At 39.7% G+C, this 27,360-nt stretch overlaps 1 protein-coding gene across 1 annotated transcript in view; it reads right to left on the reverse strand.

Moving 5' to 3' along the window:
* ryr3 (ryanodine receptor 3) overlaps positions 1–27,360 on the reverse strand; it is a 96,931-nt gene that overhangs the window by 45,978 nt on the left and 23,593 nt on the right. Inside the window, exons 14-42 of the mRNA XM_022766025.1 lie at positions 26,269–26,390; positions 26,001–26,181; positions 25,661–25,796; positions 23,250–23,345; positions 22,960–23,078; positions 21,021–21,154; positions 20,574–20,815; positions 19,230–19,422; positions 18,408–18,624; positions 17,579–17,683; positions 15,615–15,718; positions 15,001–15,084; positions 14,629–14,788; positions 14,275–14,419; positions 13,794–13,999; positions 13,312–13,486; positions 12,517–12,725; positions 12,008–12,144; positions 11,908–11,952; positions 11,695–11,743; positions 11,418–11,578; positions 9,881–10,043; positions 8,711–8,797; positions 7,814–8,040; positions 6,549–6,761; positions 5,119–5,728; positions 4,381–4,581; positions 1,948–2,050; positions 1,427–1,561 (exon numbers count right to left, since the gene is read on the reverse strand). Of these exons, the coding sequence (XP_022621746.1) occupies positions 1,427–1,561; positions 1,948–2,050; positions 4,381–4,581; positions 5,119–5,728; positions 6,549–6,761; positions 7,814–8,040; positions 8,711–8,797; positions 9,881–10,043; positions 11,418–11,578; positions 11,695–11,743; positions 11,908–11,952; positions 12,008–12,144; positions 12,517–12,725; positions 13,312–13,486; positions 13,794–13,999; positions 14,275–14,419; positions 14,629–14,788; positions 15,001–15,084; positions 15,615–15,718; positions 17,579–17,683; positions 18,408–18,624; positions 19,230–19,422; positions 20,574–20,815; positions 21,021–21,154; positions 22,960–23,078; positions 23,250–23,345; positions 25,661–25,796; positions 26,001–26,181; positions 26,269–26,390 (4,759 nt within the window). The remainder of the gene's footprint in view (positions 1–1,426; positions 1,562–1,947; positions 2,051–4,380; positions 4,582–5,118; positions 5,729–6,548; positions 6,762–7,813; positions 8,041–8,710; positions 8,798–9,880; positions 10,044–11,417; positions 11,579–11,694; positions 11,744–11,907; positions 11,953–12,007; positions 12,145–12,516; positions 12,726–13,311; positions 13,487–13,793; positions 14,000–14,274; positions 14,420–14,628; positions 14,789–15,000; positions 15,085–15,614; positions 15,719–17,578; positions 17,684–18,407; positions 18,625–19,229; positions 19,423–20,573; positions 20,816–21,020; positions 21,155–22,959; positions 23,079–23,249; positions 23,346–25,660; positions 25,797–26,000; positions 26,182–26,268; positions 26,391–27,360) is intronic.

Genomic DNA, 27,360 nt, shown 5'->3' on the forward strand with positions numbered 1-27,360 from the left:
TGAGCACTACATGGTGGTCACCAAGAGTAAAAAAAAAAAAAAACACCTCCATTACAACAAAATTTAATCATGCACCCCAAAATCAATTTAAATTAGTTGTTTGAACATCTGGTATTTAAATAGTGGACGTGAGCTGCTCAGTCATCGAAAGACTTAAAAGATCAAAAACCATGAGAGGTATGTTATCAGCAGACAAAACATGGAACTACTCCACTGGAAATGAACAGTCGACCAATTTGAGGATTAACAATTGTATTAGCGTTTATGTAATTCCATTAACTCTTAAAATTAAGGCACTATTCTTTATTCAATCATCCTGCCACAGGGTTCTTTTACACCCCACAAAACTCTGTCTATTGAGATTAGACTGCTTGTTTTTGTAGCTTTAGGAACAAAACTTGTTTATTTTAAATCACATCTACATTGTCAAACATTGATAAGCAGAAGTGGGGAATTAGTGGCTTCTCTATGTTTTTTATGCTAAATGATGAACTGCAAGTAATTAATTTCATTCCAAAGTTTGGGGCATTTTCAGTCAGTGTTCAGATGATTCATTAATATAACATTTACATGTTAAAATGGTAGCATAATGCACTGAAAGAAGAGCAGCTTGTTTCCTCACACAGCATGTATTATACCCATTTCAGTATGATCTTAATATAATGTAGAGAATGCATGTCTATCAGAATCATCTTCAATCACATCATCTGTCCACTTATAAAGCTTTTCAATAATGCAGGCTAGGTGTGGGAGGCTGGAGTAATGCATTAAAATTTATAGCAGAGAGTCCTTGCAAAGACTGTCCATTAGTCTTCTATTATTTGGTACAGAACAACCAGGCTTTCAGCAAAGGGCAGCAGGGAAGAATATTGAAACCACTGACCCCAGACTGAAGCAAAGAACTTGTAGCCCGGCAATGTCTTATGTTCTATATCTCACTTATGATGAAGAAGTCAGGAATCATTTTGAGGTTTTTTAATAACAATGTGATGCTTAATGAAAGTTTCAAAGAAAGGTAAAATGTTTTGGATGTTATGGCTTACTGTCTTTCCATCAAACCTTGAAATAAAGACTGATTGATTTGATAATGGCAGCTGCACAAAAATCATGCGTAAGTGGGTTGAACTGATTAAAGTTGAGACTTCACCCATTGCTACATGCTTACATGGAATCAGGAATTCCTCAGATGTCAATTTACTAAACTGAAATCATTTTGACTTATCTTTCCTTTATAGCATAGGGGTTAAATATTGTGACATGTTGAATGTTCTCATGTGGTTTGACCGTCAACTCGTACAATGCCTTCTGTGCACGTGTTATATACTACACATAGTCATCTGTCTCTGCGTTGTGTATTCTTCCTAACTTTTAAGTATATTTTCAGGTTACTACACCATTTTCCTCTTTGCTTTTTAAAGTTACTCACTAGGAGCAGCCTGTTCGGTCTCTGTGGGCTCCTCCTCTGTCTTCTGAGGTGGACCCTTGATCTTGTAGAGTAGAGCAAGGAGACGGCCTTTTATCGAAGTGTCCTGCTCTTCCTCTTCCTCCTCAACTGGAATTCCTGCAAGGGGAAACTCTTTTCTGTCAAACATTATTTTAAGATTTCGCATCAAGAGCTTAAATGTGCACACAGTGAAGTGTACTGGCTCTAAAGTGCAAATGTATTAAAAAGGGCCAAGTGTAGCAATTTTAGACACCAGTATGTTGCATTTTTTATTTGATACCATATCAGGCCCTGGACACTGTGACTGTTAGGATCTATTTCACTCTAAACATATGTTGAGTGCTTATGATTTTAAAATCACATCTCAAAAACTACTGCTTTGTTTTTTTTTTTCTGGTCAAAGGTCAAGAGGAAACATGTTGGAGCTGAATCAGTTTGTATGAGAAAATACTGAGCCTGAAGTAGAAAGCATGATTATCAACTGAAATCAAAAATATGTGTACCACAGTGCAGTCGCAATTCTTCATGGAAGGAGTTGAGTTCATCCTGGATCTCCTCGGGACAGGGGCAGTCCTCCCCTGCACTGAAATTCAACAGTATGTTGATCTGCAGGAAAAAGACAAACAAAACAATAAGATGAGAAGAGCTAAGACCGGGGGGAGTGAATACAACAAATTTGTTTTAGAGGCACAAGGGAGAAGGGAGAGAAGGGCGAAATAATCTCTCACACAAGGCTGCGAAAGAATGAATAAAAGAAAGATAGCACAGCAGAAAGACAGAAAGGACAGCAACATTATTATTTGGAGTTGCACTCAACAGAAGAATAACTCATGTGGTCTCCAGTCTGGTCTGAAGTGTTTCTCATTAAGTCTAGTGATAAGCACAAAATAAAAACTTTGAAGTAATTCTTGCTCATAAACTTAGAAATATAATTTTTAATGATTAAGTATCCTAAACAGCAGCAAATCTGCTGTGTGTCACAAGCTAACTATAAAACACTAAATATAAATGAGATGCTTCCTCAGGCTAAGTAAATGCAGTGACCAGTGTAGGCTACTCTGATGTCTATTTCTGTCACTGCTTTTTAATAAACCATGGGAGGAACATACAGCGATCTAGGGGAATGTTGCCTACACAGAACACCTGCTGCTGACCACTACTGCCTATTTTTCAGGGAGTGTAGCTGGGGGGGGGGGCATAAAACAATATGCACATGAAAGCTTTGCAGTCATGTAGATCTCAACTTTCTGCTGAGTTGTGTGCAAGAGCTTTGCTCACCACATAAACACAAAATCTGCCCACAAACCGAAAAGAAACGAGTGCGACTTTCTCGCTGCTGGGCAGGAAGAATAATGTTGTACCTTTTTCTTTCTCTCTGCTATGGCTCTGAGACACACTAAAAAGATAAATGGCTGTTAAATGGAGTCTACTCATTAGGTACAATGATCTGAGCCCCTGGCTCTGTACAATTATTACACACTGAGCTGAAAAACACTGAAAGCATGTGGTGTAAGGAAAGGTACAACTGAGGCCTGTTTATGCGCTTTAGTTTGTATTATTCTGATTAACTGAGCAACAGGATCCAAAACTTATCAAAGGGTCTCAACAAATATTTCCGCTGCTTCTATCAATGCTTATTATATTTTAGATGGTAAGAAACCAAAAAGAGATTTTAAAGTTTTGATCATCAAACAGTAAAATATTAAGACGAACACGAGTTGGGTTCTGCTCATATTAGCTTATTGATGATATGTCCTATCAGTGTTCATGTCAGCTGTTAGGGAACAAGAAACTGTGGTAGAAAAATGCCAAATTAGTTTTGATTTTTTTTATTTTAATAATAATAATAATAATAATAATAATAATAATAATAATAATAACAATGTTTTACATTGTTATTGGATTTTTAAAATATCAATATCATTATCAGTGTCAAAAGTCCAGTATCCATTGCGCTACACATAATACTGTCAAACTGCTGTTCTTTTATTGGTCCCAAAAATGCAAATTATTACAATCCCAAGTTAAGGACCTTCTGAAGGTACATTATTTGTTACCAGAGTAACAACATTAGTTCATTAGTTGTTACCTGAGTAACAACATCAGGAGGATCCAAATAAACAATAAGGGTTACACAGTCCTGTCTGTCCCTGGACTGACCGTTGCCCAGATGGCACAGCACAAAGAAACCTGAGTCTGACCTCTTTAGAGTTAAAGGACCAATTGCTTCAACATCTGCTGTGAGAGCGAGCGAACCCTCAGGGGGATATTTTGGTCTGAAAGGTTCAGATAGCACAGACTGCTCTGTCTGCTGGTTTGATTTAGGTTTCCGAGCAGCATCTATACTCTGGTCAAACTGTTTTTTTTGACTTTGCGTTTCCGTTCTTGTTTGCTTATTTATATATTCTGTTTTCTTTAACAACCTGCACCAACCATTGCAAACAGTTTTAGGGCTGAGCTGTAGGTTTGATGGATTGATGCTGTTTCTGCAGTTTTTCACAATGCACCAAGAGCTGTAAATTTTTTTTAAAAGAGAGAAGTTGAACAAAGCATACTGTAAATTTCCCCTTTGGGTCTAATAACAATTTCCTACTCTTAATTGCCAGCTGTTTAACTCTCACTGCACAGCTAATTCACTCCAAGTTCAATTTAGCATCACATATGGTGAAATTTACTTTTTGGTATACCAGCTGAAAATAAAGTTAAGGAACTACTGAAAACTAAAAAGGCACAACTACAAAACCTTCAAAACCTCGTGTTCCAGTTGCTGTTGCTGATTTTTCCAGTCACGGTCATTGATTTTCATTCACCCTAAGGGTTGAGTGTTCATTCTGGGGTTTTGCCTTAAAATAATATGTTACAGAACATTAACTACATCTCAAATGGGATGTAAACAATTTCTTATTTGCTTTTTTGGTCCACTGCAGTAATTATACCTGCTCCTGCGGGGGGGAACGAAACTCTTTGGTCTTCTTGGCAGTGACGGCGGCAGACATGTTGAGCGCCTGCATCAGCTCATTGTAACGGAACTTCTGGTTGAATTGCAGCTTGGACACAAAGCTGTCGGAGAACGAGACGATGGACTCGATGCGGTGCTTCAGCTCACAGTCACAGAAGTAGTGCAGCAGCTCACACATCTGAAAAGAACAGAAACCTATTCATGAAATCCATTCAAAGAGATGAATTCAGCAGGAATGCAGAATAAGTATTAAAAGTTTCTCTTTCTCTCTGTGTCTGTATTATTTAATGTGGGTTTTGAATGATTCTTTTCATATAAACTTATTTAAAGTTTTTTTGACTTCAGAGAAACCTCACATATTATTGCAATTTCCAAGAGATGTACATCCGTCATGCAAGTTGTTTTTATCAACTTTTAATCTTAACAGCATTGTGAACTTTTTGTCATTAACGGGAACATTAGTATTCAGTCACTGGCTTGCTTTGCAGTTATTTAGTCACTTCTCAGTATGAGATAAATCATAAAAGCTCCAAACTACTGACAAATGAGGAACTACTGTACCGAATCGAATGCTGGAAAATAAGATGCGTAAAATTAAAATTTAATTAAAACCCTGGCAGATAAGTGATGGACCTTTTATTTTTTATGCAACTCTTCAATGTCATGTACAAAAATCACTGAAACGTGTGAATGTTTTCATGATCATTTTCATCACCTGGCGTTTGACAGACTCGGGCAGTGACTTCTCCAGCAGACCTTTAGCTGGCGCTTTACTCTCCTTGGTCTCCTCTTCTCCCGCCTCCACGGCCTTCTCTTCGTTCTTGCTCACCTCCTCCTTCTCCCCCGCCTCGGCCACCTCATCCGCCTTCCCTTCCTCACCCTCCGTGGCTTCTCCGAACACGTTGGGGTCAATCAGGAGGAGAATCAGCCTTACCTCCTCGCTGGTTAGGACGCCCATAATTAACAGCGTTCCGATCAGCTTCAGAATGGGGACGAACTGGTACTCGGCGCTTCCACCTACTGGGTCTCGGATGTGCGTGCCTCCGCCCTGCACAGCCTCAGTGAGCATGCTGATGGCTTTCTCTTTCAGGATGACCAGAGGGATCTGAGGGCTGTAGAGGTACTGGTGGCGTTTGGTGTTGATGATGCCGACAGGGGAGAAGTTGACCCGAGGTTTGAGGGAAGTGCTCAGTCCCACACCAGGCAGTGAGTGCCGCTTGGACTCGTCTGGGAACAGCTTGATGGAGCGCGTCTCATCCGTCACAGGGATGATGAACTCGTTGTTCATCATTAGGCGAGCCTCCTTTGCAGTCTCAAGATGGATGCTGGCAATGAGAAGAAGAATAAGTTCAATCATTACATACATCTTCTGCTCCTTGGCCATTATACGTATCAGGAAAAAAAAAAACATTCAGCACTCTAGATTTAGGTTTAAAAATAATCTTCCCTAAGTGGTATAAATGTGCAATTAGTAAGATTTCTGCAGCCCTACTTCACAAAATTACCATAATATACTGACAGGGTTGTTGATCAATACTCATGACTCAGCGATTACCCGACTAGCTGCTAAGATGCTGAGTTCTCAAATTCTTTTTAGCCTTTAATCACAATTTGGAAACAAAACTCTCCACCCACAGAGATGTTAACATTCTCCATTTAAAAGTGCATATTCAGTGATAATGGAGGTAAACGCTATGTATTCAAAGTACCAGGTGACATTCATAATGTATGGTTTAGTCCAGTTATGTCCATGTGTAGTTAACTTGAGAATGTATTAGCATTCACTACAAATACATCACAGAGGGGTTATTAAGATTTATATGACAAATTTACTTTATGGTCCTATGTGCCGCTCCATCACTTTAACAGTAAATTGTGATGGAGTTGGTATTATAATAATGCTATCATAGATCATCATTAGATTATTTGATGAGTAAAGATATTGCCCACCTTCTTCTCTTTTCTGTGCATGAAAGTGGAGGTTGTCAAATATCAATCACTTGCAGCAGTGTAAGCTTTTTTTTTGTTTCACTAACGGCTGCATTTATTATTTTTACCACTACATTTTCTACTCATCCATAAATGAAATGTAGATAAATAAGATCATTTTCCCCAAAAAAGTAACTGGCAGTGCAACTAACACACCTGATGAGAACATTGTAGAAGCCCTCTCTGAGCATGCCAGAGAGGTACTGGTTGTCGATGGTGTAGAGGAGCTGTGATTGGTCCAAGTGGCTGCAGAGGGCGTGAGCTACACGAGTGTTTCCCAGGGCACAGAGGGCGCAGTACAGCTTCAGCGTGTGGTAGTGGAACTTCCTCAGGTCTTCATGCTCCGATAACTCCAGGATATCCAAACACCTGGAGGAAAGACATGGAAAGAATGAGATAATGGGGAAACAAGGGGTTATTTACACAGTACATACTAGCAGGCAAACTTAAATTTCAATACTATTACAACGGTATTTACTAAAGGCACTAGGCAATAAGGTGTATAAGCCGTGGCATGCTATGAATGTGTTCACCATCAGACTATAGCTTTTATGTGATGGTAACTCTCCTTTATACTGTCTCTCTGTGCATTAGGCAATTAAGGGAAATGCTGTTAATCATTGTGAGCAGTAAGAGTTTTGCAACAATGTTACAAAGTCTTATTTAATTAACTAAAATAGACAAAAGCAAAACATTCCCATGTTGTAAATTCATCCATTAACAGAACAATCTTGATTCCACATAATTTACTATTTCATGATATATATTGATATCATGATATATAAAATTACACTACACTGGATTACACAATGATGGAGATTGTTGTTGTAATTTATGCCCTCAATTTTGGTATAGAGTGCTCCTAAACACATCTACTCATCAAACAGATAAAAGTTGTCGTTTCTCAACTTTTAACATCACAATAAATAGCAACAAATCTTGACAACATTAATTTTGAGTTAATGAGGTATTTACATTATCCAACAAATTACAGGACATAACCAGACCATGAATAAATAAGATCAAGAATCACATTGTTTTATGTTTTGTGTGTCACAGGTCAGATTTCACATTGGCAACTGGAAGCAAGAGAGGAAATTTATTTACTGACAACACTTGCACTTACAGCACCAGGGAGACTAGTAATCATCTTAACGATTGTGTTGCACATTGTAATTAATTACGAAGGTATTTAATGGATTGCTTTTCATTTAGTAATGTGCATGAGATGTTCACACCACTTGTTAATCATAATTATAAGAGCAGCAAGACAGCCCTCTTGGATCCCACACTGCTGACCAATAACTTTTTTCCAGATAATGCAAGCACAGGATAACAGTGTAGGAAAGAACAAGTCAAAAGTCTGAATCTTAGAGGTATGTGTTTGTATATTAAAAGCTCAAATCCATCCATGTTCCGACCTGTTCTCCTCAGGTATATGAACAGCCATGATCTGCAGCTGCTCCAGACACTGGACCACCCAGCCATGCCTCTCGCTGACCCGAGCTGTCTCTACAGTGAGGAAGGTGTTTGGCATTCGGCTCCACAGCACGGCCACGATTGTCTGCACATCCAGTCGAGGCGGGCACTGTGGCACCGGGTTCCTGTGCTCGCTCTTGAATATGGCTGATGAGAGTGGCATGGCATCCTGGGAAGAGAAGGAGAGGAAGGCAAATAGAGAGTAGAGAGAAAAGATCATATTAATTCAAGGCAAACAATATTAACCTGTGGATGGAGCATGGGCTTCCTGTTGTAATATTCTTCTTGCTGGAATTAACACTTTGACTCTTAAATAATTTCTAAGTGATTAAAATATGTGGTGCCTTCAGTATCAGGTTTGAGGACCCTGAGGGATGCTTGAACAGAATAATGAAGTTTAACTTCATTAATATTTCATTCACAAATTTTATCCTCGTATCGTCCCAAGTAGTTTATATATATAAAAGAACATGCACTTTGATCACAGTCTCATTACACCCGCTACTATTCCCAGTGCAGATGGAGCTTAATACTCAATTAATGTTCGCAAAAACCTCCTATATGGGTCAAGGAGTCAAAATGAGGGTCTGCTAACCAGCGTGTGACTATTGAAGATGTGTGACATAAAAAAAATTATTAAATAAATAAAAAGAAGCCCCATGCTTGTTCTGCATATTATGCTGAGCTATTGACCCCTGTGAGGGAAGTGAAGTGTAAGGCTATGGTTATGGAATAAGTTAGGAGTGAGTGATTAAGAGAGTGATTAAATCTGTGTAAAACTACACTACTATACAGCACATCATGCTTAATGTTAAGATTAGGAAAAAAGAAAAACACACCTTGATCTTGACAAATTCAAACTGGAAGAGGTTCGGACTGGTGGGGCGTACAAACACAGATGGGAAGAGCTTGGTATTTGGTTCCACCTGAAAATAGACAAAGCAAAGTTCAACATCCACATCACGTACTTACTCAATTCAGTTTATGTTCACAGTCAATTCATAGCATTTAAAAATCTACCAAAAGAAAACAAAAAAAGTGCTGCAACACTGCATGATGGATAGGAATAGTCTAATCCTTCCTGAATTGAAGCCTTTGTGAAATCTGGGATAATGGTATTTTCTTTAATGCAGCCTTGATACTGAAATTGGCAAATTTGACAAATGTCAGAAGGTATTTAACGTCTAAGCCCATGGATTAGCTGCTGTTTTAAATGCCAATTCAATGAGTATGATTTAGTGTATTGACACCAATCACAGACAAAAGATAAATACAATGAGAGGAAAATACAACCAGCGCATTAATGCGGTAACAGGACAAGAAGCTTTTCATCAGGGTAAAAGCCTCCTGATCTCCTCAGAGGGCTTTTCTTTTAAAAAATGCCAATTCACGACTAAATCAAGGAGTGAAAAGAAGACAGAAAAGGAGACAATAAGAACAGAACAAGACTTGGTTGATAGAAGCTTCTCAAGGAATCATTTTGATGTCTAGTCAGGTTCAATACCAAGCGTTAAAAACCTGAAATCAGCGAGGCGAGACAAAGATTACTGAGCAGATGTCTATCTTTGTTATGACTCTGATATTGAAAACAGAGAGAATTCAGCTGTATAATTTCCTAGCTGCCTTTCTGCAGGTCTAATTTACTGCAGTGCAAATTTGTTTACGTTACCTCAAAGGAAGACAGAGGGGAATATATTTTCAGTGCGTGCAGACAATACAAATATATATGAGCGAGAGCCATCTATCCAAATGATTTATTAGAACAAAAACACTCTAAAGTCCTCTGTCTCTAAATGTAATAGTTATGGAGCCAAGTCTTGCGGAGAAGTAATCCAGTCCTTTTCTTTTCGCTTTTCAGATGGATTGGAAAAGAAAAACTCTACACCACCTTACAGTTGGCATACAAAATAACACAATAATGACATGCACATACATAAGTTTATAAGCTGGACTGCCCTTGTGCCTGAGTCCTCTGTGCCCCGCTACTGTGCTTTGTTATTCTAATATACCTGATACGTTGTGGGTAGCTCTTTTCCATTGGCAGTGAAGGAGACAAGGCCGGTGGCAAGGTCAATCAAACAGCCGATCTCCAGGTCAGAGTTGGAGCGGTTGGAGGAAGACGGGCCAACGGCGTCTGCTCCACACACCATGTAGCAGTTACTCCTCTGGACACTGCAGCAAAACAAGTAGAAAATAAACCTGGCATGCATAAATCCATGTGAATGTGAGGATCCACAGGACAACAATATCTTTTCATTATGTGCCACATTCATCGATCTGTGTTGACTTGTGACTCTTGCCTCATTCATATTCATTCTGTCACACCCGGAGGCTTCTCTTCTCCATTTACTCTACTGAATACTGAAGGAGGACGGAGACTGGCTGATAAAAAAAGATATGTCATGTCTTGTCTTTGTTGTGCTAAGGGCAAATTATGGCTTATAGGAAATCTGGAAATATAACTTTACCACTCTTATAAAACTAAGTTTACGTTTAAGTCATATTTTGACATTACTTATTTATTTATTTATTTATTTATTTATTGAACGTTTGACTTGAAGTGATTTTAATGATGATAATATGGGTATTAATTGACCTGGTTTTTTGGTTGTATAATTTGCCAGGTAACCTGAAGTCCTGCATATCTTTCTATCTTTACATCAAGCACCACAATGGAAAAACCGGGCTTGGACTTCATTCTTTTTCATAAATATGCTTGATTTTCTTTTGTTCTTGTAATATCAAATGCATGTTCAGAGGGAGATTGCTCTTTTTATACATTAAGTCTTACCAATGCAAGTGAAGGCAATAATTATATCATCAATCGGGAACACTTGTATTAATTTCACTGAATTAACAACAATGCAGATGATCAATCTGAACATAAAACCATGATTCAGATTGTTAAGATTAGCAATGTTTTGTTCATTTACAGTAATTTGCTAATTGCAGAGTCTGTGAAATACCAAACAAGAAAAAGAAAGAAAAAGAAGAGGAAGAAGAAAAACAACAAGAATAATTTCCAAAAAATCTTTGCCTTTTCTTGCAATAGTTTCTGTGTTTCTGTGCAGCCCAAATTGGATTCCCTCACAATACTACCACATAGCCATTAATACATGTCTCACATTATTACATTCTTTTGCAACACCCAGCGCTATCCTGATATAAAGAGTCAGCTTAATAAGTTTTACTTCAAACTTTGCCTTAAGCACACTAAGACAACAGGAAAAGTGTTGCAGAGAGAAAGAAGTGATGCAAGGGAATGGAGAAGGTAGTGTGAGAAAACACCAAAGTATCACAAGGAAATCCATTTCTGAAAACACCTATTCACAGCGTCCTTAGGGGTTCTGTACAAAATAAGAGTCACACTGCGACCCTTAACCCATATTATCTGACCTTCTCTAAATCACGATAAAGGTGGCACATTAAATTCCCTTGTATTCCCTGATTTCCTTAGAGAACAAAGCAAATCTGCTGACCACACTTCTCTTTAAATAAATAAATAAATAAATAAATAAATAAATAAATAAATAAAAGGGAACTTGCCTCTCATGGACTCGGCCCCTCTCATCTCCCAGGGTGACAGTGACTGTTCGCGTCTTGCTGAGGCCGAAGCTCTTGCTGTGGTAGTGATAGTCTGGTGTGACCCAGCCCACCCACACCGAGGCAGGGTCCTGTCCAGCAAACACTCTAACTGAGTGGTAGTACTGCCATTAAAAAAAGGGGGACACAGAGTACAATTGGTTACTCTCATTGAACAGAGCCATTCATAACAATATTTTTCAGATGTCATGCATATCTTTGAAAATTTGAGTTGATTTACAGTTGTGATGCTTCCATAGTCCATAGTTCCATCTTCTTTTGGAGGATGGCTGCAGAAACAAAAACACAGCAGCAGGTTTGTAGAGCAACAAAATTTCATCTTAATTTTTTGTATTGCAGGCGGACCAAATAAGTGCAAATTGTGTCTAAATGATCAAATTTATCAATATAACATTGCTACTAGAACAGTCATTGTCCAGGAAAACAATTCCACTGCTGTTCCTCCATAATTAAATTTTCATTTGCATCACTCCCACTGCTAATACAATGTCGCACTGATGTCTGACCTGAGTTTCAGTGATTCCTCCAGTAACTTGTCTGCAGAGTAGAACTCTACAGGCATGCTCAGTCTACAGTACACCATGTCGTTGTTGCTGTTCTGGGTGCCAAACGTCTTGTGGGTGACCTTGAGGCAGGGAGGGCTGTCCACCGTTCCATCGATCCTTGTCACCTGAGGAATTAAGTGAGTCGGGGCGAACCAAAACCCAAAGGAGAGAAGCAACACACACCACCGATGTGTCCATCAACCCCAGCTGCACTGTTCATTACAGATACATTTGCATGCATAGATTAAAAGCTGGAAAATAGCCACACTACTGTTACTTTATGAAGGCTACTTGACAGTTTACAGTGTTGATAAATACAGTAAATATAAAGAGAAAGAGAAATGGGTATAACGTGCAACAAAGGTCCCCAGTTGTAATTGAACCAGGGATGTTTCAGTGAAACTGTAAGCATCTTAGCCACTACACCAGATGATGCTGTTAACATGCAGCCTTGATAGTCAGCTGACCCAAAAATTATGATATTGGAAATACTTTACCTCAACATGCATGTGGTCCTGGGGTATGTTGACAAAGGTGGGGAGGCGCTTGCTGAACCACATGGTGATCTCTCTGTTCATGTTGACAGCAAAGGGCTCAAAGCCTTCCTGCAGACCACACATGGTGTAGTACTTGAAAGTATTGGCATCCTTGCCCAGGTTCATCCGGCCGATCTGAGACATCCCCAGACTGCAGACAGGGATGAAACCTGGGAAGAGGTAAGGGACATTCTTGGGTTTGCCACTCACCAGGAAAAGAATGGCAAATATTACACACCTGTGCTTAATATATGTCTATATCTTCTCTGAAGTGTGGCATATCAGACAGTCATCAAACCTGCACCTCTCTGCACTTTTAATTCAAAATTAACTCAGATGTTATCCTACAGCAACAACAATGTGATTTATCCGTTTGCCCTCAAGATCTACATTTAATTAGTCTGTTGACTTCACGGACTGCTTTCAGTGTACAGTCACGTATGTAAGCACAGTCTGAAAACTGTCTATACAGCAGAATCCATCATACATAAACTATAACAATTAATTTTAATGACTTAACTTTATTCCTATGTGACTGTCTTGTCCTGAGGGATGGTTCATTTGCAGAGTAATGGGCCAATGCCACAACAGACTTCATTAAATTGTATAATCATTAGCATTTTGTACTTTTTTTTTCTTTTGCCTCATGCTTACTGCCAAACAAACCCAGTCACACCTCTGGAGACACTGTGGTGGAAACACGCACAGAATAAATTAATGAATTAACGCTAAAACTCATGAGAATGGAGCCCTCACCGTCCTCTGTCTCAAAGTCAGCAAAGCAAAGCTCAGAGCCCTTGTTGGTGATCAGGAGCTCTCCGTTCAGGGTGAAAATCATGGATTTGTCCTCCATGTTGATCATGCAACCAACCACGTCGCCCTTTTTCCAAGGATGTCCAAAGTAGCGGCTGCCTACATGCATACGTCGACCCTTAAAAAATAAAAAGCAAATTTGTAGCAGCAAGCAAAATTATGAAAACAACGGTAATCTAATTTTTCACATTACGTGCACTACTTCATGCACTTCTGTTACTGTTTGAATAGGTATTGATCAGTTCTATCGGTATAGATACATATACTGTGTTTGAATGTGTTTGGATGATTGGATTCCTAATTTGTACTTCATTTACATATTTTACATTACATCAAAATTATAATTGAGTCCTTGAAAAGTCAAAATCTTTCAAACAACTTGTTGTTAGTCATCTTAAAAAAAAAAAATCACACATTTGGTTTACCCTGTATCCATCAAAAACAAAGGCTTGGTCATCCACTCCCAGTTCCACGTCAGGTCTGCAGCCCGGTCTGGCCCAGCCAACCCTCATATCACCTCCAGTCAGGGACTCAAACTCAAAGTACCACTTCCCTGTTTTCACTGCATATGTCTGCTCCACGCGGAAGAAGCGAATGGTCTCGATGCTCTGATCATCCATCATATGGACGGCTGTGGCCATGGAGAGACAGTAAAAATGAGGCTTTACCATGATCGACACACATGTACTGATATTTCCAACAGTAAGTTATACAATGACTGACCAAATAAGCAGAGGTGAGGAGGGTTATCAGGATTTGTGTGCTCATTTTAAAGTTGAAAAAAATATGTATTGCAATAACTATGACTTACTAAGGATGTAGTGTACATCCAAATTATCTATTAGCCAAACTTAAACTAGGAGTTAATAGGTTTATGTGGCAGCAGTGTCAGCAGCAGGGTCTCACCCTCCTGGTCTGGGGGGTCGATGTCATATCCATATCCAACCATGGTCCTGATGGCCTCTCTCAGACTGTCTCTGTTAGATTTCTTAGTACGTTCGTCCAATAAAGCATATGGCACCAAGCGAGGGTTACGTCTGCTCTTCAAATCCTGACCCAAACCAAGAAAAGATAATAATTCAAGAAAGTAAATATGTTAATAGAATATACACAATTATGTAGGTACAAATAAAAGAAGTAAAGCAATCCAGCTGAGGTTTTCATTGTGGATTGTCATTTATTGTAACTGTTAGTGTAATAGTTCATTTTATTTTCAAATCTAAAGCCAGTTCCTTCCTTGGGGAGAAAAATTACATTTACCTGCTGGATGCCATAGGTCCATCCTTGTTTAATTCTGTCTTTGGCCCACACGTTGTGTGCATTCTCGGCCAGTTTATCAACTAGAACCTCCTGACCTGCATTCAGTTTCACATCAGAGAGGTCCAGTGGCGCAGGCTTATATCCATTAGACATCATGTAGCTGCAGACAACATAACATGACAGTTCCACGGGATGAAGATGACGGCACAGCATCGCAATATCTACACTGCTTCAACAAGACTTTTTTTTTGGTCACATACTATATATTCTGTAAATGTCATTTTTGTTTTGCTTTGCACCATTGTAATTTAAGAAATGATAAGATATGCAGGTAGTGTTATGATGAAATAAACTTTTAGCAGGATGTCGTACTCTTTGGGTAGTTTGATTTTCTTCAGATCGTCCTCAGCGTGAACATTGACCTGGGCAACATGGCATCCCAGTGCCAAGAGGGTCCTGAGGAAAAAAGAGAAGTATGAAACGAAAGCGAGATAAAGACATAATGACATCAATACTCAAGCCCCATTACACTTTGTTAGATGACTATGTTTCATCCTTACACCAGCAAAATCCATTGAGAGACTGCTACATTTTTAACACAGGTCATTAGTCACTGATAAATCGCAGTGAATCGATACAGTAACACTCTGAACAGCAGTCAGTCTTGGCTGTGTGGATCCACGGCAGCTGGTAGTAGTATGTAATTGATAAACTCCATACCCGATTGAAGCTCACTGTAACAGGAGATCGCTTTATTGAGCCAAGCCAAATGTTTTTACAGTGAGATGACTCAGTAGTTGGCTCAAATAAGCGTTGGACCCAAGATTTTTAAAAAAATCAATACTGGACTTCACTCAGAAGATGCAAGTCATTACAAGCTCTGCTTTAATCTTAGCCTTAATCTGCTCTCGCACTGCATTCTGCAGGGAGCAGGGGCCATTCCACAAATAGGTAATTGGATTATTTAGCAAACTGCGTTGCCTTACTTAAGTGTTTCACTGGACATCTGCAGGTTGTAGTTCCTTTCAGTTTCAGGCAGCTTGGCAAAATCCACAAGGCAAGGGTGCTGCCTCTTGTTGTCATCACGAACCTGATGGGAAAGGAGTCAGGTATCTTTACTGTATGTTTCATCTCACAACAACCGGACTCCTTTTCTTTCTCTTATAGGATTGTCTATCCATAACTGCTACAGGTTTAAAGGCAACAACACCCCAAAGGTAAACATGATTAAGCATGGCTTGATATTCAGAACATAAAAATACGGAAACAGCAGCTGAATCTATTTACAGTGGATGTTGGCAGATTCATATTGGTTTGTTTTCCACTTGGACTACTTCAAGCCTCAGGTGTTGATTTTTTAATGAAACCGAGACAAGCCTGAATAAGCTCAGGGAAGAGAGCCGCAGTAGCAAGAGGCTCAGCTGTCTGTACGAGAGAGTTGACTTGAGAGAAATTTACTGCTGCGCCCAGACTCTTAACAGTACGCTCCCAGTGACTCTTTTTACTGATATTGCTCTATCTACTGTTGACAAAGGTTAAATACAACTGAGGTGCACAAAAGGTATGAGCAATATATACTAAGGCCGTGCACTCACACAGAAAACAATGAAGCAATATCCAACTTTATTATCATTGTCTGCCAAGTATCTGCTACTTGTCCAAAGAGGCTTCTGTCTTGGATTCAGCGTGTGATAAAGGCTTGTTAAAGCAAAATTAAATACCAAGCAGCTGTTTGGACCTAAATGTTTCCCTTAAACTGGTAACCCCCCCCCTTAAACAGAGTTTTCTCCTAGTGTTAATTAATGTGGATGTCATACTCGCGGAGGGAGACACTCATTAAGTTTTTGTTAAATGGCTGCTATGACAACAGCCTCAGTGGGAAATGATTCTGTGATAACCACTACAGTACAAAAGAGGCAGCGTGTGTGATCAGACTTTTAACAGTCTGTCTGTTCTGCAGTGAACAGGAAGAGTGACTGACAGCGAAGTGATTGGGGCGAGTTAGAGAGAAACTGTGGAAACGGGGGATTAAAAAATCTTCGGGGTACTGGATGTTAACTGCAGTTAACTACCTAACCCTAAACAATATGTTTGAGCATCCAAATAAAAATTAAGCAACTTCCCATCTGACATACCAGCTTTATAATAACAGAATCATTTACGTTGTACTAACTACATTTGAAATTACTGTCGTCAAAAAGGGATATTTTTGCTGCTTTTTAGTATCAAAAAAGCAAACCTTCAACTTAAAAAACATACTGAAACACTGGAGATTTCATTTTTTTTTGTTGTTTTATTAACCATTAATAGATCTGCTCTCTATTTCTTGTTTGTTTTTGATTTTTTGTGTATTGTTGTTTATTTTAAATATGGATGTTTTGCGGTATGGATTCTAAAAATATAACTCTATTTTCTACTCAAGTGTATAATCATCAACTTATTTGCATTTTTTTTTTCAAGTTTCTCTCTGCTTTCTATCACATAAAGCATTTATTGAGCTGTGCTTGCTGCAAGAGTGAAAGAAGCTGGAAACACACTAACTTAACACATTAACATAATGTCCAGGTGAAAACATCTTTGAAAGAAACCAGCTATTTTTTGGTGGAAATCATTCAAATTTCTTTCCTTCCCTCATTCTATCCATCCTTCCGATCTAGCTTTCCTTGTTTCCTTTATTTCCTTCTTTGCCTGATCTGAAAGCAGGAAGACCACTCAAACTGAAGAAACATTTTCACCCGTCAGCAGAACTAAACTCTCAACTTCTTCAAAAAGATTACTTTGAGTTTTTAAATACATCTTACTGCTATTTCCTGTTATGAGATACACAAGTTAATGGCACATTAACACACATTTTACTGGAGATGGCTGGAGTTTACCATTGTCACTCACCATTTCCAAATACACCCAGTTTGTTTTTTGTGTTGAAAGTGATGGTGAATAGCAGGTTTACCTTGCCGTAGGTCCAGCCCAGTTCAATCTTGTTCATCCCCCACAGTTCATGAATGTTTTCTGCCAGCTTGTCCCGGACGTTGTCCAGGTGAGGGGGAAGAACAATCTGCAGAGAGAGAAGGGAAACAGATGGTTGGATGATAAAAAAAAAATGCCAATGGGCCAACAAACGAAAACTCTCATTTTTTTCTTTTAACTATGCAATTGTTATATTACTGGGGATTGTACAATCCATCACATTATTTTGGCTTTGTTTGACTGTAGAGAGTATGCAGCTATTCTGCATTTGTGCTTCTCAGTATCTACAGCACTGAATACTATATAACCAGTGTGTAACATAAACTAAATGAAACCCAATGGCTTAAACATAACAGGATTCATTTTCTTTTCAAACTATTCTTTAAGGAGGAGCACACCACCAACAGTATTGAATTACAGACCACGGTTAATGCTGAATGTGACTGGTAAATGTTAAAACTCTTTGAATTTAGTATCTACACTAAGCAGAGAGACCATGTAACAGCGAGTGCATGGATGAGGCAACGTCCTGAATTTATCTGCTGGAATGCACACGTCACGCTCTCATGTGCACCCCAAATGACAGGCAGACAGAGACGGTAAGAACTTTATGGGGTAGACTGGCCCACCAAGTAACTACAATTGCACTGTTTTGACTATAACGTATATCTAAGACTATATTTGATTCTCCAGTGCTGCCACAGCGTTATAACGAAGTATGGAGATAGGTCTGGCCATGCGAGACTACAGTTGATTAACATTATGTTTTTTTATATTTTTTTTTAAATAGAATTTATAAATCCTATCCTTACCTGGGTGGTATCAACAGGAGTGGGGATGAAGGAAGCCTGAGAGAGGAACTGGGTGGTTCCCAGCAGATCACGGACCCCCTCGTGGTCTCTCTTGTACTCCTTCACAGGCTCCACATGCATCTTCTCTTTGGGCAACAGCGCCTCATAGCATGGAGAGTAACCAGCGGGCGGCAGGAACTTGAAATCTCCATGGCGCCCACCCAACAGGAAACGGACTCTGGGATGAGAAGTTATATAATACATTATAATCATGTTACATAATTATATTCTGACTCTTCACTGTAGGTATTTAAAGAATGTCTTTTTACTTACTTTTTCAATAAACTCTGAAACCAGCACTTTTATTTTCTACCCAAACAGTTTCAAGAGACAGCACTCTACACCTGTGTCATTACATAATACCAAAGCTACAGTAAAGCCACCCAAAGGCAAGGATTATCTACCTTCTTATGCTGGCATAAATCTTTCATTCACAAAATCATTTTGTACTTCGTAACAGATAAAATGAATCCGATTAAAAATTAATCTGATTAAAGTATAACAAATATAGGTGGGTTTTTTTTTTTAAAAAGAAAAGATCAGTTTTCTAGTGAATTTTTTTTTATTGGTAGTTTTTGGCCTCATGATAATCACTACCGTGAGGTCAATTCAGCAACCTTTTAATTTAACACTGCATCACTGCTTGATATCTCAAACCACAAACACTGACAAACTGTAATTGCATCTCAAGTATAAAAACACCTGCAGCAAAAAATAAAAATGAGCATCTCTGTTGGGAATGCCGCTTCATCTTGTTTCCTAATTATAAATGCAGAGCCTTACTTGACACCTGCAGAGAAGCTGACGACGGGGAAGAAGAATCCGTCTGTATTGAAGTCCTCGAACATGCCCTGGACAGGCTGCCCGTTGATCCTGAAGGACATGCTGGGAGCGCCCAAATCCAGACAGCAGCTGACCACATCATCTGAGTTCAGCAGGTGCTGGTTAATGGAGGCCACGGCCCTCGGGATTCGACCTGGACAACACCGGGCAGAAAAATAGAGGGAGGATGGATGGCTGTTAGAGCTGCAAAGTCATAGTGAATGTAGGGCAGGATGATGGGCGAGGACAAGAGAGAGGAGCAGACATGGGTGATGAGTGCTTTAAAAGGGATGACATGAAATGGATGAGGGGAGGTGATGGGTCTTTCAGTAGATTTAGAAAGGTATGGAGTTATTCTTTCACGGTGAGAGCAGAAACAAGAGGGTATTCAAAGGACTTTAAGCATGAAGCACCAAACTAACAGCTGGGTATATGAGTACATACTACTGACTAGTTATTTCCTCTTATGCAGGCAGAGAATGGGCTTTGCAGTGTTCAAGTGCAACTTAAGATGTAAGACATGTGAGTCAAAGTCCTTAGGGAAGGTACAGTATGTGAAGAAGTGAAGGACGGGGGAGGGAACTACTCAAAGAGGAGTGTCAAGTGGAGGTTGGATGTAGGAATTTTATGTCAGTGTCAGTGCTATGACTTTGTCCTTCAGTATGTGAAGAATGAAAAAAACAACCTAGAGAGTGGACAAAGTCCTTCTACGACTTTCTTTTAGAATTTTACACAGAAACTAACCGGGAATTGCTTCATTGCAGAGCTGCATATCAGTCTACTTTTTTTTTTTTTTTTTTTAAAGTTTACAATCAGAATTTCAACAATTTCATCACAACTGTCAGGACAGTGCTGGTAACAAAATCACACAACACAACAACTGTCACATTGCATTTTGATTCTAAATGTGATTTAACTGTGGTTTATGCCAGGAAATATGAGATATCACCCTTTTCGAACAGAGCCCGGCCTACTTCAAACCAGTGTAAAAAACAACATACATAAGTCTCTCTTGTGAAATAACCACAACTGATCTAACTTGGGCCAATGTAGGACTTCACCACTCATGCCAGGAAACTGATTGAAAAAATAGGTTTTAAAGGCCTTTAAAAGTTGCCTTAATGAAGTTAGATTCACTAAAACTTTACAATTCCCAGGGAGCTACAACAAACACCGACTTGGTGACCAGTGACACTTCTATATATACACACAAATATACATGTCTCCAATTGTGTCCAAGTTTCCAATCTCTGTCATGTGATCTAAGATCAGTTAGTAGTAAAACATTTAAGCTGAGATGCCTACCTGACCACAGGTGAAGTCCATCAAAGCTGTAGGAGTACAGGTCATCCCCGACACCATTGCCTCCCCATCCCTCTCCTCCACCAGGGTATGGAGCGTAGCCTTTAGTGTTGGCCCAACCCACCCTCAGGTGGGTCGGCTCTCCAGTGACAAAGTGATCCACCTGGTCGATCACCAGCTCAAAATACCACTTCTTGTACTGAGCTGAACCTTCAGCCATGCCCAGGAAGATGTTTGGTCTCATACTGGAGGTGAAAACAGAAACTGTTATGATGCAAAGATGACAAGTTATGAGGGGATTTTCTGTTGAACCTTTCTTATTTATTTCCAAATAGTGGCCCTGTATTTCCTCCCATTAACCCATTCAAAATGTCTAAAATGTTTGAGCCCATACTTATTTCAAAGCTGATGAATAAAATCATCAAGAGGCTGTATCAACACTTTCCTTACCTCTGAACATCATTGACCAGTCGAGTCTGAAGCAGCAGGTCCCTTTTGGGAAGAAGGTTGTCACAGATCAGATTCTGATTGGCTCTCACTGCCACGCCATTACAAACACAGAGGGAACACAACACATCCAGAATCTGTAAGAGAGAGAAAAACATTAGATAACAATTGTGACAGGCATTTTTTATTGCTTTCTTTTGTTTTATAAATGTGCTGCACAGATTCAAGTGCATTCAAAAACCCCAGCATAGAAATCCAGACCTTATTTCTCATTTACATCAAGAGCTATTCTCTAAAAGCTGCAGGTCTTGTAGCAGAGACTTGTGTAAAGTGCTCTCAAGTCAAAGGGGGCCGTAGACTCCCACCTGTCACTCATGATCAACAGCTGTTGTTTACGAGAATGCCCTTTCATGCCTGTACAATTTACGGAGTAAATATTAAGAGTCTGTGACATTTAATGCTGCATGTAAAACACATGGCTGGAATGTCAATAAACACAAGACAAACATAAATCATTTGATATGAGGCCTCAGTCACAGCCATGATAAAAATTTAAATGCATTGGATCTTTTTAGAGTTCCAGCTTTTCAGGTCGACTTTTAAACAACGTTTGAAGTTTTATGAACTGATATGTAAATTCTTTCTCAGGCTCTAGCGTCTGTGTAGGGGGTTTAGCTTTGTTGCCGTCACCCAGTAGAAAAGGAAGAAAGGATTTGGAGGCCCAGAAAAGGGCTAATGTCTGCCACAGTGGGCTTAACAGTCAAATTCTGTTTTGTCTTCTGGGATTGCACTTGAACTTGAACAAGAATAAAAAACAAAAATTTCACTCAAATAGGATTAGAATTAAGGAGAAACCTCATGAAATTCCCTACATTTTACAAAACACTTTTACATACAAAAACATTGCTGAAATCACTAGTGCCACAAGATTGTACAAGATATTTGTATTTTACAGCTGGGTAGGACATATTTTGATTTACCAAGGCAAAACCCGAAGTTCAACAAGTTGGAATTCACCTGTTTCTCTGCTTAGCATTTCTTAGCCATGCTAGCAGTGCGGCTCTTAAGATGGAAATCTCAAACTGTCTGCGAGTCCCACAATTTGGTCTAGAGTAAAATATCTCAGCAGGATGCTGTTACTAATAAATGTCACCATGTTTCACTTAACATGTTACCATACTATATGTGAGCTATGCATGATAAAAACTCATCCTGTGCATAGTAACTGTACACATGTTAACATGCCAACTTTAGCATCAAGGTCAAAATGCAGCCAAGATTTATGAAAGCTGAGCCAAGTGTGTAAACACCTTCAGGCCGACCTTAACTTATAAAATTCTTGTCACTGAAGGCAGTGTTAGCAAAGCTGCGTCTCCTTTTTTTCATCCATTCAACAATTTGTTTTTATGCAGTCTCACTGCCTGTTAGCATTACATTTTACATTACTATTGCTGTTACTGCCGCTACTATCACTATTAATTTTATTGCTATCATTGCACATTCTTGTTCTTTTCCTCTGATCTCTCTCTTGCTCTCTCTCTCACTCTCTCTCTAATCCAACCCAACCAGTCGAGGCAGATGGCTGCCCATCCCGTGTCTGGTTCTGCTCGAGGTTTCTGCCTCTTAAAAAGGAAGTTTTTTCTTGCCACTGTCACCTAGTGCTGCTCTTGGTGGGAATTGTTGGTTCTCTGTCAATAATATTATAAAGAGAAGGTCTAAACCTGCTCTATTTGGAAAGTGCCTTGAGATAACTTATGTTGTGTATTGGCTCTATTTAAATAAAAATTGACTTGACTATATTGTTAGTCTTACAATGACACTATCACAATCAATAATAGTTATACATGGAGTTGAATGTGCTCGCAATAGAAATTAATGTTAGTAAACATTTAGTCTGAAATATACAATTTGCTAATATTTATGCGCTCATATTTCTGCCCACCTTATGGTTGCGTCCATGCTTGTAGAGCAAAGAGATGATGGATTTAATGTGCCCTCTCTGGATGATGTTCAGAGCCTCTGGGCTTTCTACCAAGATACAGTGGAGGACTTCCAGGATTCCTAAGAGGTCACACAAAATATTTGTTATCATCAGAACAAATGTATATTAAATAGACCAGATCTTAGCCTCAGTTGAGCATTTTTTCTGACACTCAGTGTAATGCTATCAGTGTTTGGGGCTTTTTCCAAACTTTCTACAAAGGATCAGAAGAAAAGTGTTTCCCATGATACCTGATGAAGATTCCAGTCTCTCCAGTTTGCTGATCAACCAGTCCAAGTTGCGGGAAAACTGGGTGCAGTTGTTCCTGTTACCACGAATCAGTGAGGCTGAAAAAAGGACAAAGATTTTACAAGGTTTAATGAAAATACACACAAGGTTTAGCAAAGACATGAATGATATGATTAAAGGTGTAAAATCAGATCCAGGCAGCTGACTGGAATGGATGTTGCAGACACTTTGACTTTTAATGAAAAGCAGGCCACCATTTTCCAGTGAACATAAAGTCATTGTCTGACATCTTTGATCCACAGGTAGATATTAAAATTCATTAAATCTCTGAAAACCACCTGACACCTACTGTAATGAAGTCTTTGTAATAGAAAATAAACGTGATAGACTTTGAAGTCACAGTGAAGTCAGGAGCTCTATGCTCTATAAAAAGTTGAGGTGTGTTCCTTGTGCCCTTTCTCTGCCACCGTGGTGACATTAAGGAGCCTCCTTATTACTTTACATTCTCATTTTTCACCATTAGGATTCAGGGACACAAGACAGATAATGCCCATGAAACAATTTAACAGCACTTTGTGCCAAAGGAATAATGATGGCTGTTGAATCTCTTTTAATTCTGCCTTTTCAGGAAAGCTGTCTTTCAATACAAGTGCATGGGTAGAGCCACAGCACAAGGCAAGGGCAACGTTCACTGTGAAGAATGTGCATGTGAAATTAAAAGTCAGAGACAGAGAGGAGAACCTGAGGCTAAATTATTGTTACATTAGCATACACAGCATTAAGCAATACAGAAGACAAAGGTTTTGGTAATAATAATTCTTGCAACATATTAATGAAGGCAACGAAATGTGAGACCGTTTGCTTTTGAATCCAGGACCAACAAACCTATCTCATTAAAAAAAAGCTGTGCTGGTTCTATGACCGAAACATGCACTTTTTCATCTTCACATAGAATAAATTATATAAAATATCTGTAATTGCTTATACATGCCTACGCAATAATACATACTAGTAACTTAACACCCCCTGAAAATCTTTTAATATCTGACCCCCTGTGGTTAAACTTGCTGCAGTGTACTACAGAACCCTGTGACATCACTAGAGGGTGTGGTTACAGGTGCAAAAGAGAACACTTCTAAATCACACCCAGAGGTGTGGTCAGAGGTGAAACAGACTGTTGTGAGAATTTTTAACCTCAACTCTAACTATGCATTATAAGACATTAGTTTGTTTATCTCTAATACAAAACAGCTATGTGCTCATGGAAAATACTCCTAAATTAACTGGATCCATGTAAATTCACAAATTATAAACATAAAAATATCACAATTTTTAAATAGCTGATGTAACCAGTTTTAATTTTTAAACACTGTAAATTCAGCACCCTATTTGCAGTGCTCTGGAAAGAGTTAAATTTGGCCTTGGAGCCCCAAAACCAATGATTTACTATGATGGATTAAATAGGTAAGCTGACCACCTGGGTAGTTAACTTACACTAAATTACTATTGTACTTTACTTTAAAACAGATCAACAGTTATTATGGAGAGCAGAGGAGGTCAGGACAACCAAGGGTGCTGCACAATTCATCACGCAAAACCCACTTCACCAGACTGCCTTTGCATCATGGTGGGTGACCCCTCCACAGGGAAGGCTAGAGTGAAATCCGAGGAGTGTATTTGTGGGTTTTGTGGGTGTGTGTGTGTGTGTGTGTGTGTGTGTGTGTGTAATGTCTGTGCATGTGGGAGTACATGCTGGGGAGGTGATGATGAATATAAGGGCAGTCAAGGTGAGCTGAGGGGAAGCTGTTGATGGGAAAGCTCCAATGACAGCAAAACAAACTACCTAAGAAAAAGCTGTCCAAAATAAAACTTTTTCAGGGTCAAATCTTTAATATTCATGACTCAACACAGGCCCCGACAGAACAGGATAATGCCAGCACCTGTGATGGCTGGCATTTTGTTAACGATGCCATCATTTCTTCAAATATTCAGCTGAATGCTTTGTAATGTGTCCACACTGCTTTGAGAGAAGGATGTGACCTAGATGGAAGGCAGGGAAGATTGCACAAGAAGCATACAAGAAGGCATTCTGTTTTTGCTTCCCTCTCCACTCCCTTGTCACAAATAATAACAAATGAATGTCATGTAAAGGCTGTCAGCAGCTGTGAACTCCAGATGTGGCATACAGAAAACAAGAGGAGTGGAGGGAGTTTATGGAGGAGAAAGGAAAGAACAAAGGAGGAGAGGAAAACAGGGGAGAGAAGTGTAGAGTGTGAAGTGTAAAGGAGAAGAGGAGGATTCGGTGAAGAAGCTGTGGGAAGATTAATACTGCATGTCTACCCAGGGTCAACAGCTGACAGCGTTGACAGAAGATGTGGATATTTCATGTGATCCATCACTCAGGCCTGCTTACCCAGGAGCTCATAGAGGAGGTTGAGAATGTCCTTCCAGGCAGCGCCCGCCTCCTCCCCAGCCATCTCTCCAAAGTGGGCAGCACTGTTGTAGAGGTTCATTCGGTCAATGCATTTGGACAAGAGGGCCAGCATCCCCTGAGAAAAGAAAAGAAAAGCAATGTTATTGACATGAATAATCTGAGATTCCCCTCATGACACCAGAAGCATATTCCTTAAACTGCCATCTAAACTGAAGCTGCTGCAATGAGTAAAATAAGTATCCTTTGGCTTGTCAAGAATTTAAATTACCCTCACATGCTAACTTCAAAATCAACATGAGCTTGATTCCTACGCTCTCACCTCCTCTTTGAAGAGGTCTTGGCGTTTGATGAGCGAACGGAGAAGACACTGTTTCTCCTCGTGCTCCAACTCCGAGTCGGGCTGTTTGAAGTACTGGATCAGATCGTTCAGCGTCTGCAGCACCTCTTCAACGTACCCAGCCACCGCTGTAGACTCGCCCTCTGCAGTACTGTCCAAGGCTCTGGAGGGAAGAAAAGGGAAGGTCAAAACTTGAAATAGACAAAGCAAGAATTAACGCTGTATAAGTGTTTTGTCACCCCGTCATTACTTGATGAAGTTGGTGAAGAGAAATGTGGTGTTACGGATGATGCGTGCAGCCCGAGACTCTTCATGCTGGCAGCGCTGCAGGGTCAGCCCATCGTCCATGTGGCCCTCAGAATGTAGACAGGCCTAGACCAGGAAACAGAAATACACATTTTACTAATACAGAAGAAACTACATACTGAACAATAACAACACAATCAGTTTTATGAAGCAACAATACAGCCAGGCATCTCTAATCGTCCATTTGTCCAATCAGACTTGTGCTACAAATAAGTGCATGATAAACTTTATACACATTTTTACAGCAACTACAGTTAATGTAGGACACAAGCATATATTATACAAGATATTGACCAAGAAGCTACACGTATAAGAGAAGCCATTTCAGGATGTAATGGGTAAGTGTGAAGTGTGAGTCTCCTGTAACTTCCTTGTCTACACCACCACAGCTCAGTGAAACCTGACTCACTGTAATCAGACAGCATAATCAAGAAGAGGGAGGGGGTGAAAAGATTTAAGTGTAGACTAAGCATCACCTCCAACATGTCAGGTGCATTGGCGTGTTGCCAAGGCTGCAGGGACTGCCTGGCACCAGCGCGAGGTGGCATTCAATGTCCCTGGAGACGTGCCCAGTGATGAGCAGAGTTTGTGTGCCGCCCTAATCCCCCTCCCGTCTCACCCAAAACTAACTGTCACCCTCCACGTGGCCCATTATCACATTTAAATGGGTTGCTACATCATTTACGCTGGATGGGTGGGCGTCAGGAGAGAGGAACTGTGTCAAGAATATCGAGGGTAGAAAATGTTTTTAAGTAAAGAGAAAGATAAATATTTGCCTGGGTGGGGGAGGTGTTTAAACGGCCATATAACCCACTGGTTTGACTGGGTGTGATTTACTACCATGCACATAGGCTTCGAGGTGTTACAGACCAGCAATAGCAGGCATTCCAGACCTTACAGTTAACACATAGGTACACCAATGCCAGATATGATATACATAGTTATCAGTATCACTATGCAACAGAGCAATGATTGATTCATAATTTGCCAACAGGACGCTTTCAGTCTGATTAGCATGCAACAGATTAGCATGTCC

The sequence above is a fragment of the Seriola dumerili genome, unplaced genomic scaffold (assembly GCF_002260705.1).
Source record: "Seriola dumerili isolate Sdu_G_001 unplaced genomic scaffold, Sdu_1.0 BDQW01000025.1, whole genome shotgun sequence".
NCBI lineage: Eukaryota > Metazoa > Chordata > Actinopteri > Carangiformes > Carangidae > Seriola > Seriola dumerili.